The 15,977-nt window shown below is 37.8% G+C and overlaps 1 protein-coding gene across 2 annotated transcripts; it reads left to right on the forward strand.

Moving 5' to 3' along the window:
• Window positions 1-5,238: 5,238 nt before the first annotated feature.
• Window positions 5,239-15,977, forward strand: cdc27 (cell division cycle 27). Of its 2 annotated transcripts, none has more exons than XM_048197386.1 (19): window positions 5,239-5,421; window positions 6,563-6,638; window positions 6,934-7,081; window positions 8,826-8,951; window positions 9,463-9,560; window positions 9,690-9,862; window positions 10,036-10,247; window positions 11,228-11,339; window positions 11,887-12,002; window positions 12,082-12,181; window positions 12,289-12,493; window positions 12,629-12,801; window positions 13,722-13,874; window positions 13,968-14,176; window positions 14,314-14,431; window positions 14,795-14,923; window positions 15,001-15,075; window positions 15,182-15,347; window positions 15,419-15,977. In XM_048197386.1, the coding sequence occupies exons 1-19, from the start codon at window positions 5,395-5,397 to the stop codon at window positions 15,505-15,507; spliced, it is 2,505 nt and encodes an 834-aa protein (XP_048053343.1). In that variant the 5' UTR covers window positions 5,239-5,394; the 3' UTR covers window positions 15,508-15,977. The 2 variants fall into 2 exon arrangements, with proteins under 2 accessions (XP_048053343.1, XP_048053354.1); XM_048197397.1 differs by having other exon boundaries at window positions 15,422-15,977.

A 15,977-nucleotide genomic window follows, 5' to 3' on the forward strand; every position in this document is an offset into this window, starting at 1 on the left:
TTTCAAAGTTTAGGGGAATAAATACAGATATTTGATGTGTGTGAAGCTAGTTACTTTTTATTCTAAGTTAATTTTATGTTTTTATAGTATGTTTAATAGTTCTCAGGAAAAAAAAACTTTACCATATTCATGAAAAGTGCAGTAAACTGCAATACACTTTGAAGGCCAACTTGATTGTGACTCAGACACGGCACAGAATTGCATCGGTTCTGCCTCATGTTCACAGTGTGAATTAACAGAGCAGACCTGTAGTCTTGTGCTATCTAAATGTTGTAAATGCAGCACCCAGCTGAACATACCACAGCTAAATTACTTATCGACCCAGTGTCACATCATCCCAGCTGAGCATGTCACATCATCAGTGCTGGTGTGCCCCATGTTCGTATCCCAGTATCCTCAGTTGCATGCTGGAGTTCATCCCAACTCCCAATCAATTAAATGTGTCACTTTATCTGAGGATAGTAAATTTAGAGCAGAGAATCTGAGATACTCATTCAACCTACAAGGAACTTTCATTAAGCTTTTATTAGACCCTAGAGGACATGTCCAGCTCTTAAAAAAGCATGGAGTAGCGGAATGCATTAAGCAACATTTTGATGAGATTTGCCAGTATATAGTGCACCCAAAACACTTAAGGTACACGTAAATGTCATTGCATTATGTAATATTAATGTATGAATTTTACTGCATTAAATAATAAACCATGTGTCAGGTATTTTACTAATTTACTACTTGTTTTACTGTGTATTTGTTGGGTTTTATATTATAAATCAATATATTCAAATTAAGACAAATGTTTTTGGACATTTTCAGTTTGTCAGTATTTTGTAGAACATGCTTGTCATGATAATTTGTAATCAAATGCATAACATTTTAACAGTTCATACATACACTATACCAAACTCTAAATGTAAGTGTATTTTGTGCAAAATCATTGTGTGATGTCTGGCCAAAAATTAAATAAATAAATAAAAATAAATAAATACATTGCATAAATAAATAAAATAAAACACCATACCCACATGCACAAGTACAAAATACAAAATGTCTGTAGTTGTCATGTTGTACAAGTCAATATTTCAGCAAAAGTGATATTGCATAGAATTAGCTTTACTACTCATACATTTCAGTACTGTGCAGAAGAGGAGATGCATTACGAATAACACTAGTGCCATCTAATGGAGCAGATCTGCATCCATCCATTTAATATTTGTCTGTTGGATTGTATGTTGGGGAACAACTATAATTTTTACTCTTCCTCAATCGTTGTAATTTTGTGTTTGTTGGGGCTAAGTGAACTAGCCATCTAACTGTTCATATAATATATAATACAGCATAATATTTAGTTTGTTAGATTGCAAATTCAACATTATTTTTTCCATTAATTCACCAAGCATTGATATCAAACCACAGTTAATTGTCAAATTAGAATGAGTTAAAATCAATGCTGTATATAGTCATTGTTTAATCTAGAGGGATCAGACATGTTATAATTCTTCCTCAAAGTCCAATATTATAAATCAGTATGTACAGTGCATTTACTGTATGCACATAAACAACTAGGTTAGGTCAAAAAGAAAAAACTTCATTACATTTCTACTGTCACTATATGAACACTAGCCTATATGTTACTAAGAGACTATGTGAAATAAATGCATTTGCTTTCAAAACCCTCCTTATTGCATGGTAAGATGATATGTCACACATGACTGGTGCAAAATGCAGATTCTGGCCAATAACATATTCACTAAATGTCCCCTTGGGGAAAAGACAACTGAGAAGACACCTGTTTCACATACACTAGAGCTGCGTTCCAGTTCTTTTTTTTTTTTTAAATCCCTTCCCTCGCTAACTTCCCTCAGTCTCGTTGCCTAGGATGTATGTCATTGGTTACGATGCACGAGTGCCCCCTACTGGCGGAACCTTTGCAATAGGCTGAATTGGAACATCCTAAGCCCTTGATCACTTGGAATCCACTATGGAGTTGATTTTTTTCCCCTTAAGAAATTGTTTAATGCAGCATTTTATATGCATATCGGTGTGTTTGGGTTGTTTGAAATATTAAAAAATAATTAATATATCGTAGAGTTTGGTGGGGTAAATTAAACGTGATATGCAGTGACATCACAATCGTGTTGCATTGTGGTATATGGAGCTGCCTGAAGTCTATGAAGTAGACTCGCTCCCTCTGTCAAAATTCGAGGGAGTGAGGGTCTGTCCATATAAACTTCCCTCGTCCACTTCACAGAGTGGAATGCACTTCAAAATGGCGGCAGGGATTCCCCGAGGGGAAGTGCTTAGGTAAGTTTGCGAGTGCATGTCTAAAAGTGGAGTGGAAGCCTATATTGCCAAAAGTATTGGGACACCCCTCCAAATAATTGAATTCAGGTGTTCCAATCACTTCCATGGCCACAGGTGTATGAAATCAAGCTCCAAGGCATGCAGACTGCTTCTACAAACATTTGTGAAAGAATGGGTCGCTCTCAGGAGCTCAGTGAATTCAAGCGTGGTACCGTGATAGGTTGCCACCTGTGCAATAAGTCCATTCGTGAAATTTCCTCACTACTAAATATTCCACGGTCAACTGTTAGTGGTATCATAACAAAGTGGAAGCAATTAGGAACAACAGCAACTCAGCCATGAAGTGGTAGGCCACGTAAAATCACAGAGCGGGGTCAGCGCATGCTGAGGCTCACAGTGTGCAGAAGTCGGCAACTTTCTGCAGAGTCAATAGCTACAGACCTCCAAACTTCATGTGGCCTTCAGATGAGCTCAAGAACAGTGTGTAGAGAGCTTCATGGAATGGGTTTCCATGGCCGAGCAGCTGCATCCAAGCCTTACATCACCAAGTGCAATGCAAAGCGTCGGATGCAGTGGTGTAAAGCACGCCGCCACTGGACTCTAGAGCAGTGGAGACGTGTTCTCTGGAGTGACGAATCACGCTTCTCTGTCTGGCAATCTCTCTATTGACTGTGGGTTTGGCAGTTGCCAGGAGAACAGTTTGCCTGACTGCATTGTGCCAAGTGTAAAGTTTGGTGGAGGGGGATTATGGTGTGGGGTTGTTTTTCAGGGGTTGGGCTTGGCCCCTTAGTTCCAGTGAAAGGAACTCTTAATGCTTCAGCATTCCAAGACATTTTGGACAATTTCATGCTCAACTTTGTGGGAACAGTTTGGGGATGGCCCCTTCCTGTTCCAAAATGACTGCGCACCAGTGCACAAAGAAAGGTCCATAAAGACATGGATGAGCGAATTTGGTGTAGAGGAACTTGACTGGCCCGCACAGAGTCCTGACCTCAACCCGATAGCACACCTTTGGGATGAATTAGAGCGGAGACTGTGAGCCAGGCCTTCTCACCAACATCACTGCCTGACCTCACAAATGTGCTTCTAGAAGAATGGTCAGAAATTCCCATAAACACACTCTTAAACCTTGTGTAAAGCCTTCCCAGAACAGTTGAGGCTGTTATAGCTGCAAAGGGTGGGCCAACTCCATATTAAACCCTACGGATTAAGAATGAGACGTCATTAAAGTTCACATGCACGTAAAGGCGGGCGTCCCAAAACTTTTGGCAATATAGTGTACATGGGAAGATTTTTTTTATTTAGGGGGATTGATTGTGGTGATCTGATTGAATGTCTAAGTCAAACACTCTATTGCCATGATCAGCTTTAGAATAGACTTTCATTCTGTTTATAATGTTTCTTTTTTATGAACTCTCTTGGTCATTAAACCAGGTGCCAATTTCCAAGGTCATGAAATATAGCTGTAAAATGTTTTCACTATTCTGTCACATGAACTTCAGACCAAGCCACATAAAAAGTAACCAAATTGAGTTTTAGTTTTCATAATTGTTACTGAATTACACTCACAACAACTTATAATTAGTAAAAGCAAGCTTTGTTTCCACAAAGTTATGTCTAAAGCCACTTTAGCTCAAATTACACAAAAACTGTATTTTTTTTCAGGCTGGTCCAGCTATACATTCAACAGTAAACAAACAGGTGTATAACACTTTACAAAAAGGTTAATACGTCAACATTAGATAGTTTTAAGTTGTATGAACACTTCTTTTAATTTAGACGAACTTAAGTTAAGTGAAACTGGACTGGGATTTATATTTCCCATCATGCTTTGCCCATGGCACTTGAAAGGGAGAGTAAATGCTAAAATTATTATATAATGTTTTTTGCACAAGTTTAATGGTAAGGGAGATTTAGCAGTAATTAGTGTTTTGTTATGCTAATTTAGAAGAGTTTCTGTTAATGTGGGTTTTTGGAGATTTACCATCATGGTGACAAGCGGTGCTTGGTAAGTTCTTGTTACTTAGAAATGCGTTTAATTGTGTCCAAAAAGTGTCTTCACCTTACTTAAAACATTATGTTGGATCAACTTAAATAGTTGCATTCATGTTAACAATTATTAAGTTCATGTTACTTAGAAATGTGTTTTTATTGTGGCAAAAAAATGTCTTCACCTTACTTAAAACATTATGTTGGATCAACTCAAAATATTGCTTTGAATTAATGTAATTCTCCCAATTGGCTTAAGTTAAAAATTCTAGTGGAAAACGTTAACATTTTTTTTGTTGTTGTTGTTGAACCAGTGTTTTATTTTTTAGAGTGTACAGATGGTCAGATTTTCTTGCTTCGAGCTGAAACGTTTTTTTTACTCAAAATGTTGCACTGATGATATAATTTGTAATAATATAATATTTGTTAGAAAATTGTAAAATTTAATATTTTGCACTAGTGGACCCTCACTATATGTGCACATATAGTGATGGTCCACTAGTGCAAAATATTAAATTTTACAATTTAATTTAATACATTATAATTTATTAACTAACATGAACTAACCATGAGCAATACATTTGTTACTGTATTTGCTAAACTTTGTTAATGTTAGTTAATAAAAAATAAAGGAGTTCATTGTTTGTTCGTGTTAGTTTATATCATTAATTACTTATGTTAACGTTAACAAATACAACTCTTGATTTTAATAATGTATAAGTAGGGCTAAATGTTGAAATTAACATTCACAAAGATTAATAAATGCTATAGAAGTACAGTTCATTATTAGTTCGCGTTAACTAATGTTAACTAATTAAACTTACCGTAAAATGTTACCATATTTACTGCTTTTCGCCCCAGGATTCCGAAAATTGGAGATTTCCTAATCGGCTATTTCCGACAGAATTCGCCCCTTATCGTAAAGTGTGTATTTGAATCGTTTGTGTTCGGGCATTTCCGGATTCACCGATAACGGTTGGAATGTTCAAATCTTCGATGCTAGTTTTGCTACTTCTGGCCTGGAGTGGATATTGAGCTAAGAAAGCGACTGAAGAAGGAGCAAAGAAACCAAAAAAAGGAGGTGAAGAGGAGCCTGGTTACGGAATGACGGTGTTGCAGGAACCTGTCCAGGTATTTGAACTAAATGTTAAAGCGCTCCGTTGTAGTCCCAGTTGCGGGAGAAGACTTTTATCCGGCGCGAGAGACCGGATGATTGAGCGCTGCTACACCGCGGCCTCAGTTAGCGGCTAATGCTAAGGGCCTCTGCCCTTTACCTCACACAAAACCTGCCCTTAAACATACAATATATTGCTTTTATTTTTATTTACAATTGCTATTTTAATAAATGCAGTGCTTGTCAATTCGGGGCAGTTTGTTTGTTAGTAGTTTGCAGGCAAGCTAATGTGTTGTCTTGCAGGTTAGCCAACTGCCTGATTTATTGGGGGTTTTATAATTGGGATAGTGATGTTTCATTTTGACGCTTGTGTGAAAATATCTGCAGGGGTAAGAATAATTGTAAATTCGCATGTTTACAGAGATTGCTGAAGAGAATATATGAAGAGTAACGTTAACAGTGCATTTGATTTTATGATTGATGATTAGCTATTCTGGAGCTGGTTAGTTTTCTGATATATGAGCACATTGGTAATAAAAGCATAACATATTATAGCCTTTTAAATTTGTATTTTTATGTTTAAGTTATGCTCTTTTACTGAGCCAACATAAACGTTAAAAGTTGTGGGTTTAATAAGTCTTTGTCATATACTAGCTAGCCAACGGTTTGTCGAGTATAGCTATTAAACCTGTTTGTGTCTGTCAGGCTTCAATTCAAATGCATGTACAATGTGTACACATTGGCTGTGTCTCAAAGCAGAATGAGCTGTCTACCTAGTCAGTATTTTGGGTCATTGGAGCGCGCCTGTATGCATCACATCTGTCAGTCAACATCAGCTGATTTCCCTCCATCTCTTCCAACCTTTGTATATACTGAAATCGTTCACCATTTCTTAAAACTGTGATTAAGACATGACTTGACATGGCAGCAAGTAACTTCATATACATAAAAATCTCTGCAATCAATCTCATTGTTTGTGTGGGAGTTTATTTAATTTGCAGTTTTGATGATCAGACGTTGTTTACTTGCTGTCAGGTGTTAATAAAATCATTAACCTTAATTCATCAAGTGCTATGGTTTACCATTGTTGTGACGCATCTTTCTTTTTGTTAACTGTAAAGGGGATGAAGGTAACCGCAGCTCTGTTTTTGTCCATAGGCTGCTGTCTGGCATGCTCTGAACCACTACGCCTACCGAGATGCTGTATTCCTGGCAGAGAGGCTCTATGCTGAGGGTAATTGCACAAATCATGCTCCGTACAGACAGACAACATCCTCCATTTCCCCTCATCTTTCAGAGCTGAGCCGAGGCATTGCATTAAAACAAGTTTGTGTGACTCAAAATGGAAGCTGACATTTTTATTGATTTGTTTAAAACACCTTACACTGCTTGCATTATTGTTGTTTTTTAATGTTATTTTATTATGTCCATCATATTACATCCAGAATTTGATTATATAATTTAGGACGAATCCTGTTCCATTCCATCATTCATGTTCTTCTGAATATTCTTTTCTTTTCACCTGTCAGTACATTCAGAAGAGGCACTTTTCCTGCTGGCCACATGCTACTACCGTTCAGGGAAAGCGTACAAGGCCTACCACCTCTTGAAAGGACACAGCTGCACCACGCCACAATGCAAATATCTCCTTGCCAAGTGCTGTGTGGAACTGAGCAAGTATGGATGATTCCCCAACTAATCATAACTCATGACTCATGATCATCATATCCCACTGCCTTCTTTCTTCTATCTTTGATATTCCTTACTAAATACTCAATACCTCACAATCATAGTCAAAGGCAACTGCTATATGCTACTGCACAAAATCCTTTATGTAAATATTAATATAAATACTAATTAAAAATCAAGTATTTCTCAATTAAGTAAATATTATTTTTAGGGATGTACAAATCCAATCTGAGTCACTGAATATTGAGTATCTGCCGATACCGAATCCTGATTCGATATTTTTATTTTCCTAGTGCTTGGTTCAAGTATAGTAAAGTTACTAAAATTAATTCAGTGTATACAGGGAAGTACAGAGAGTTTCTCAGGGGCTCAAATGTAAAAAAGGGTTATCTATCACTATAGAGCAATTCTAATATAACAATTACTATATATAATAATTGTTATATTTGAAAAAGAAAAAATCTTACTGACCCCAAACTTCTGAATAGTAGTTTAAAATGTTACAAAAGCTTTCTATTTCAGATACACGCTGTTCTTTTGAACTTTCTATTCATCAAAGAATCGTAAAAAATTGTACCCAACTGTTTTTGACATTGATGATAATAATAATAATAAATGTTTCTTCAGCAGCAAATCATCATATTAGAATGATTTCTGAAGGAACATGTGACACTCAAGACTGGAGTAATGATGTTGAAAATTCAGCTGTCATCACAGGAATAAACTGCATTTTAAAATATATTCAAAAATAAAAGTTATTTTTGTGTATTTTGGATCAAATAAATGAAGCTTTTGTGAGCAGAAGAGATTCTTTTAAAAACATTAAAAATTTTTACTGTTCTAAAACCTTTGAACGGTAGTGTATATATTTCTAATAAATATATACCTATATAATTCTACCAAATATTCTAATAATAATAAATATAATTATATAATTTTAATAATAAGATTCTCTCGCTCTCTCTCTCTCTCTCTCTCTCTATATATATATATATATATATATATATATATATATATATATATATATATATATATATATATATATATATATACATACTGTGATAATGGTAGATATTGGAAACAGTCTGTGTGGTCACAATTATGAATATGGAACTACTAATATAAAATATCGAACTACTAATATAAACTTCTTGTATTTTGTATGTACAATAAGCAGAATACCTGCTGCAGTGTCAGAATGTCAGTCAAGTCCAAAGCAAAATGCAACCCCCATCAACGCGTTATGGCAATGACGTCTCAGACAGTGTGATGGGAGATTCTCGCTGTCACTCGTGCACATTTGAGCTGCTGCTTTTCTTTTTATCTTGAAGTTGCAAACCACCACCTCCTCCATGACAGCTGATGTAAAATAGAGGATCAGGCTTAGGATAGCCCATACTGATAAGTTAAAATACAGATCCTTGAGAACGGCTCGGGACATCCCTAATTATTTTCCAATGCATTTACTCTCCAATCAGTTTTTGTGTGTCAAACTGTTGCTTAATATTAATTAATTAATAGGCAGCAGGTCTCTTATGGTGCATTTATACTGCTTTTTGTTCCGTTTACTTTCACTTAAGACAAAGTGACTGTTTACAACCAAGCATTTTGGTCAAAGGATGAAAGCTATAGATCTCATTAACCATAAATACTGTGGCCTTAATTTGAGATTGGCAATAATTTTACTACACATTTCTTGCAGTTTTGAGTTATTTGTATTTTTCTCTGTCAGGTTGGCAGAAGGAGAACAGATCCTGACCGGAGGAGTCCTAAACAAACAGAAGAGCCAAGACGACATCATTACTGAGTTTGGAGACTCAGCCTGCTTCACTCTGGCACTGCTGGGGCAAATCTACTGGTATGTAAAGATTGTTTGGCTACTTGCCTTGACCTACTGAAATCAGTGAACCTTAGTGAAAATACAGAGGTTTCCTGGGAAAGAGACACTAGTGAGAGGCTGTGTTGTTTAGCTTGTGGATAAAGCAGGTTAGAACCAAAGCTCTTTAGCTGTAATGGATTTAGAGACAGACAGGACTTGTTTTGAGTATTTTGTTTTGCACTCGTCTACCACCATAGACGTCAACGAGTTTGTTGTGTTGCTCTCGCTTGGATTTCAGAAGCCGTGATTCTCGACAGTTGCAAATGTGACATTTTCTGTAAATTATTTACATTTAATTTCAATAATAAAAAAAAAAAATCCTTGTCCATTTAGATTACTAGTGTATTGTAAAGTTTTGATTTTTGTTGACATTTTCAGCCTGTTGCATATTTTGTCAGAAAACCAGAAATGGCATTTTATGAAACATTTTCCGTGGCTAAGATTTTGGTGATCATGCACAAAACTAATAACACTTTCTTTTTCCCTGCAGCAAAACAGATCGAATAGCAAAAGGAGCTGAATGTTACCAAAAGAGCATGAGCGAGAATCCTTTCTTATGGTCTCCATTTGAGTCTCTATGTCAGATTGGTGAGTTTCTTTTTCGTTATTAATTAGGGTCCTCATCATCCAACCTCATCCAAGCTACGCAGTTACAGGACTCCCTGAGGAGAAGATGCCAGATAATGTGATTTTTAAACTGTGCCCTCTGTGCTACAGGGGAACGACCGGATCCAGAGCAGATCTTCAGATTGACCTCCTTACAGAATTTCAGTGGAGGTAGCGGAGGAGGTGTCCCCCCTCCTCCCATCAGCCCTGCACACACACCTAGTAACAACATGGGACACCGACAAGTCGACACCGTCCTAATGGAGACCCCGCAGGATACTTTGGTATGTCTTTCCTCTGGTCTTCCATGCATTTTATGATTTACGCAGAGATATGTATTATATGTATTAAGCATATGAAGTATTGTTTGGGGACATGGGTTGACTATTATATTGAACGTTGTGAATTCTGATCATATCATCATCATATCTTGCCATTGTCTCTTTCCTCTCTAAAGGAGTTAAACCGGCTCAATCTAGAATCTTCTAACTCAAAGTACTCCCTGAATACCGACTCCTCTGTGTCCTACATCGACTCCTCCGTCATCTCGCCAGACTCCATCCCACTGGGCACCAGTGGCTCACTGTTATCCAAACAGGTGCAAAACAAACCCAAGAGTGGCCGCTGTCTGCTGGGGGGCACGGCCACGCTCAGCCCCCTAACACCAAGGTAATGACCACTTTGAGTGACCCAAATTGAACATTAAATGGATACTTCACTCAAAAATTAAAATTGTCATCATTTACTCTGTCTCAAGTTGTTTCAAACCTGTATAAATTTGTTCTGCTGAACACAAAGGAAGATATTTGGAAGAATGTTTGTAACCAAGCAGATCTCACCCCCATTGACTACCATAGTCAGATGGGTTTTTCATTAACAAAGTGTAGACCCGATGTAAGTTAAAGATTTATTGTGCATTGTGGGCAGCTTCACTGAATATAAAGAAACTTTGTGAGATTGCGATGAACTGACAATATTATATATTTGCGTAAATCATTTTAAGCCAGACTGCTTCACAAACTAGGGTCAGTTCAACACTGGATTTGCACAAAAGATTAACATGACGGCACATGCTAGTCGATGAGTTGAATCTACTCCACAGGAGCAACATAAATTTATTCACTAACCATTCAGAAATGTCCAGTTGCATTCTAAAAGTTGTAAATTCTTCCTGAGTCAGTGTCTTAACTGATTTTAACAGTGTAAGGCTGAACACCGTTACTGACCATCGTCATTTTGGCTGTGTGAGATTCTCCAGCTTTGTTGTTGTTGAGTATCCGAAGTGTGAGCTGTTAAAGCTCCGCCCTCTTCTGGAAAGCGGGCTGGGAGCAGCAGCTTATTAAAGGCACCTTTTTGCTCACACCCAAATAGCGGCAAATTTGACAAGCTATAATAAATGATCTGTTGGGTATTTTGAGCTGAAACTTCACAGACACATTCTGGGGACACCAGAGACTTATATTACATTGTGAAAGGGGGCATAATAGGTCCCCTTTAGGGCTGTTATGCCTCACAATTAAATATGCATAAGACTTTTTTTTAATGTAGTTCCAATTACTTTTTTCTTCATTGATTCCCATTATGATACATTGCCAGAACATTGAAATCTTATGGTTTCCTTCTTGTAATTATTCTTTCTGCTTTGGAAGTTTTGGAATTTTGCCTCTGGAGCCGAGCCCGGGAGACCCAACATACCTGCAGAATTACAGTCACAGTGGAACTGGGATGGAACCACCTCCTCCGCCTGGCCCTCCAAAGAAGGTGAGTCTTCTTTATTCATTGCAGCTTGCTGTTATAGCACTCCCATGTGACTTTTTAAAAGGGCTTTGTTTTACAATTTTGTATGATTGCATTCTTTTTTTAATTTACCTCTTATAACATTAGCCAAGGTTTATTGAACTGGAAGAGAGCATAATTTAGTTTGTAAATGACTATTATTATACCCTATATGTTTTTATTTATTGCTGAGCGGCATGATTTTTCAGCTTATTTTAATAAATGGTCTGCGTGGACAGGAGAGGGAGCTTTTATTGTGAATCTTTGATTGTTTAGATAGGACATTGAACTCTTATTCCAAAAGTGCATGGAAAATCCTTCTTTCTGTGTTCCATTTATAATACAATCTATCATACAATCAAAATAAAATCCTAAAATTGTATTTATGTAAGGCTTTGTAAAAAAAAAAAAAAAAAAAAAAAAAAAATCATTCATGTATTACCAGAGAGAATTAGGCTTTATATAATCAAATTGTAAATGATAAATAACTTCTTTTGAAACAAGAAATTTCAGTCTGTTTTTCCCATTTCAGGCCGTCAGTAGAATCAGCCAAGTGGGGACGAAGTCAGTGTTTGCACAGAGTGGCAACAGCAGAGAGGTCATTCCAAACCCTTTCAATCAAACTCAGACCACTGCCCCACAGACCAGGTATAGGTCACTACACATTTATACAGGTAACTAATAGCTATGATAATGGCTTCTGATGACATCACTTTCTGGTTTGTAGTACTACACCGCAAGTGCTGAGCCCAACCATTGCTGCTCCCCCAAATGTGCAGCCACGGCGGAGCTCAAGACTCTTCACCAGTGCCAGCTCCACTGCCAAGGTACTGTCTTTTACACATGCAAGTTTATGCATATACATTTGCCAAAAAACACTTCAACCACACCTTAGAGGTTTTATAAACACTCTGTTAATGATGGAATTAAACAGGAGAACAGTAAGAAGCTGAAAATGAAGTTCCCCACCAAGATTCCTAATCGAAAGACCAAAACGAAAACGGGTAAGGGAGGAATCACCCCATCTAACCTGAATGAGAGCATTGAAATCCTCAAGCTGGATTCTTCTTTATCGGAGGGCAAAGGCAACATCAGCTCACCACAGTTTCAAGCTTTTAATCTACAAAAGGCTGCTGCAGGTATCTGAGAATATCTTGCCTTTTTAAGATGTTTTTGAAGAACTATAAACAAATGATCTATTTATTGTTTTTATTACCATTACAAATAATTTAATTTCAGAAAAACTGATTAGCAGGTTCCTTTGTTTCATTCAGATGGGCTGATGACATTGATGCGGGATATTGGGAGGGGCTATCTCGCTCTCTGCTCTTATAACTGCAGAGAGGCCATTAACATCTTGAGTCAGCTGCCTTCACACCACTACAACACAGGCTGGGTGCTGGGTCAGGTTGGACGAGCCCACTTTGAACTAGCTGAATACATGCAGGTGAGTCAGGGCTGCTTAAATCAGATGACATCAGTTACGACATCAAGCCTGGTGTCAAGGGGGGCTTGTGGGGCCGGGGGCTGTGGCTTTCAGATCGTTGCGGGGGTGGGGGCTTCAGAATGTCGTGTCCATCCCCTCGGGTCTGATTTGTGCCACCTCAGATTCAATTTGACCCCGTCAGTTTTAACCATTCAATGCGTACGATCACTGGTGTATTCAGAACGTCCACTGCTAAATTCAGATGTGCTTTTGCGCTTATTGTGGTGCTGAGCCAGAGATAGACACGCTCCGTGCATTTCATAGCCTAAATATCACAATGATTCAGTGTTTTCAACCATATAAAATTTATTTTATTTTATTCATTTTATTTATGTTTCAGACATTTAACTTAAGTACTAGAAAAAAGACATTTCTTAAACACACTGATATTTGTCAGTTTGTTAAATATATACTGGTGTCTATGGAAAGCGGCAATAATCCTTTCAGTTAAAATCTGACACATTTTATTCATATAGACGTTGTGTAGGCAACTATAAAGTTCACTCTATTTTTCTCCTAGTTCAACTACGACTTGCTTTTATGTATTTCAGGAGAAATTAGTAAATTTACATGATGTTAATCCAAAGATCCCATTCTCTGAATGAACATTATAAAGTTGTTTTTTTTAAACGACAAACACATTCACTTACACATAACAAATTTGTGAATATTTTGGTGAAAACATGGAAAAATAAAAATGATAGGACATCTGTCATACAGTATTGTGCCTGCATGACACGAATTATAAAAGCCCCACCCGTCGTGTGTCCTGGCGCCGGGACAGGTTATAATTAAAGGCATTCAAAAAATTTTCAGTGGTGAAAATGATTTATTTCTAATTATTGTTACAGAAAAGGTAAGATTTTTCTCTGTTTAACCAGGCAGAGAGGATTTTCTCAGAAGTCCGGCGTATTGAGAGCTATCGTGTGGAAGGTATGGAGATCTATTCCACTACACTCTGGCATTTACAGAAGGATGTGGCGCTTTCCGCCCTCTCTAAAGATCTCACCGACATGGACAAAAACTCACCAGAAGTAAGTTTCTCAGGGCAATTTAACAAATGGGCAGGATTTTCAGTTTCTAATTCCTTTATTTCATGGTTTCTTTTTTCTTCTCTCTGTGTCCAGCCCTGGTGTGTAGCTGGCAACTGTTTCAGCTTACAGCGGGAGCATGACATTGCCATTAAGTTCTTCACACGGGCCATCCAGGTGGACCCCAGCTTTGCTTACGCATATACACTTTTAGGGCACGAACTAGTTCTCACAGAGGAGCTGGAGAAAGCCCTGGGCTGCTTCCGCAATGCTATACGCCTCAATAAACGTCACTACAATGCCTGGTATGGTTCAGACTTTACTCTTTGGCTTTGGAAATGAGACGCTAATTTTAATGATACCTAAAGTGCATAAAATAAAATAAACAGTTGAATCTCAGTAAGTAATTTTACATTGTGTCTGCTTCTGTCTGCTACTTCAGGTACGGTTTGGGAATGATTTACTACAAGCAGGAGAAGTTTAATCTAGCCGAGATTCATTTCAAGAAGGCTTTGAGCATCAATCCTCAGAGCTCTGTGCTGCTCTGTCATATTGGAGTGGTGAGTAAATCTAATGCAGGTAAATTAGTGTTAAAGGGTTAGTTCACCCAAAAATGAAAATTGTGTCATTAAGTACCCTCATGTCTTTCCCCACAAATAAGACCCTTGTTCGTATTCGGAACACAAATTACAGATATTTTTGATGAAATCCAAGAGGTTTTTTTATACTGTAAGTGAGTAATTAATGACAGAAATTTCATTTTGGGTGAACTAACCCTTTAATGTAAAGTGATTCAACCTAAATTTGAATGACAGTGCAAGATTGTTACTTGAATCTGAAAATGCCAGACTAGCTTTATATGTATATGTTTGTTTTGAATGGTTGCATTGCTACATCTTCTTATCTCATGTGCTCCATATCAGGTTCAACATGCTTTGAAGAAATCAGACCATGCACTGGAGACCCTGAACAGAGCCATTAGCATCGACCCCAAGAACCCGCTATGCAAATTTCATAGGGCCTCGATTCTCTTTGCCAATGAAAAGTACAAGGTATGTCTCAACTTCTAACAAGTCGGACAAGATTATATACATTTTAAGATGTTAAATAACTAATTTATTCTTCACAGGCTGCTCTGCAGGAGCTTGAAGAGCTAAAGCAAATAGTGCCCAAAGAGTCCCTTGTTTACTTCTTAATAGGAAAGGTACACCTACAGCTCAGCTGCTTACTTGCATGTATTTTACATCAGCTATATATTGCTATCACCATTTTAAAAATGTCCACTAAACAAATGTGCTTCATCTTTATAGGTCTATAAGAAGCTTGGCCAGACTCATCTGGCACTAATGAACTTCTCTTGGGCCATGGACTTAGATCCCAAAGGGGCTAATAATCAGATCAAAGAGGCCATAGATAAGCGATACCTCCCAGATGATGATGAACCTGTCACTCCTGATGACTATCCCTACTACTCAAGTAAGTCTCCAACCCAGTGAGCCATTTAAGTGGCCCTGTGTGCACTATGTAATGTTGTTGGTTGGTCTCAGCAGCAGAAGTGGAGGAGTCACAGGAGAGCAGTATGACGGACGCTGATGACACACAGCTCCACACCACGGAGAGTGACGAGGTTCTGTAGCCCCCCCCGGACACCACTCTGGACTTTGAAATAATGCCAATTTGGGGGCTGCTCGAAGACTCCAGCTCTGAAAAAGGAGGAAGAAGAAAAAAAGGAAAACAAACTGCTGCTAATAACAGTACCTCCTCATTTCTGTCATGTTATTTTCATCATTCGTTCTTGCCTTTTTCCACCCCCTCGTCATCATGCCTTAGAGGTCTCTCATCGGTCTGATCTTCTGGTCCTGTCTCATCCCTCATCGTCACTGGCAGGCGTCCTTTTATCGCAGACATGATCACTTGAAGAATTCAAGTTCTGTCTGAGCTCAAATTGCCCTTATTTGCCAATGACTCCACTGTCTTCTCAACAAGTTAATTGTCAATTAAACACTCAAAAAAGAGCCACAGACATTCATCAATGTTCCTGTCTTAATGCTTAGGCCTTTTATGTTATTTTATCGGCATTTAATCTGAATAAAGACCTGTGTAAGA

The sequence above is a fragment of the Megalobrama amblycephala genome, linkage group LG1, assembly GCF_018812025.1.
Source record: "Megalobrama amblycephala isolate DHTTF-2021 linkage group LG1, ASM1881202v1, whole genome shotgun sequence".
Taxonomy (NCBI): domain Eukaryota; kingdom Metazoa; phylum Chordata; class Actinopteri; order Cypriniformes; family Xenocyprididae; genus Megalobrama; species Megalobrama amblycephala.

What these genes read in the sequence shown, in the direction of transcription:
- cdc27 (XM_048197386.1), top strand. Translation starts at nt 5,395, where the DNA reads ATGACGGTGTTGCAGGAACCTGTCCAG. An exon ending in ACCACTGCCCCACAGACCAG is followed by an intron (nt 12,003 to 12,081) that starts GTATAGGTCACT and finishes TCTGGTTTGTAG; the next exon opens with TACTACACCGCAAGTGCTGA. An exon ending in TGACTATCCCTACTACTCAA is followed by an intron (nt 15,348 to 15,418) that starts GTAAGTCTCCAA and finishes GGTTGGTCTCAG; the next exon opens with CAGCAGAAGTGGAGGAGTCA.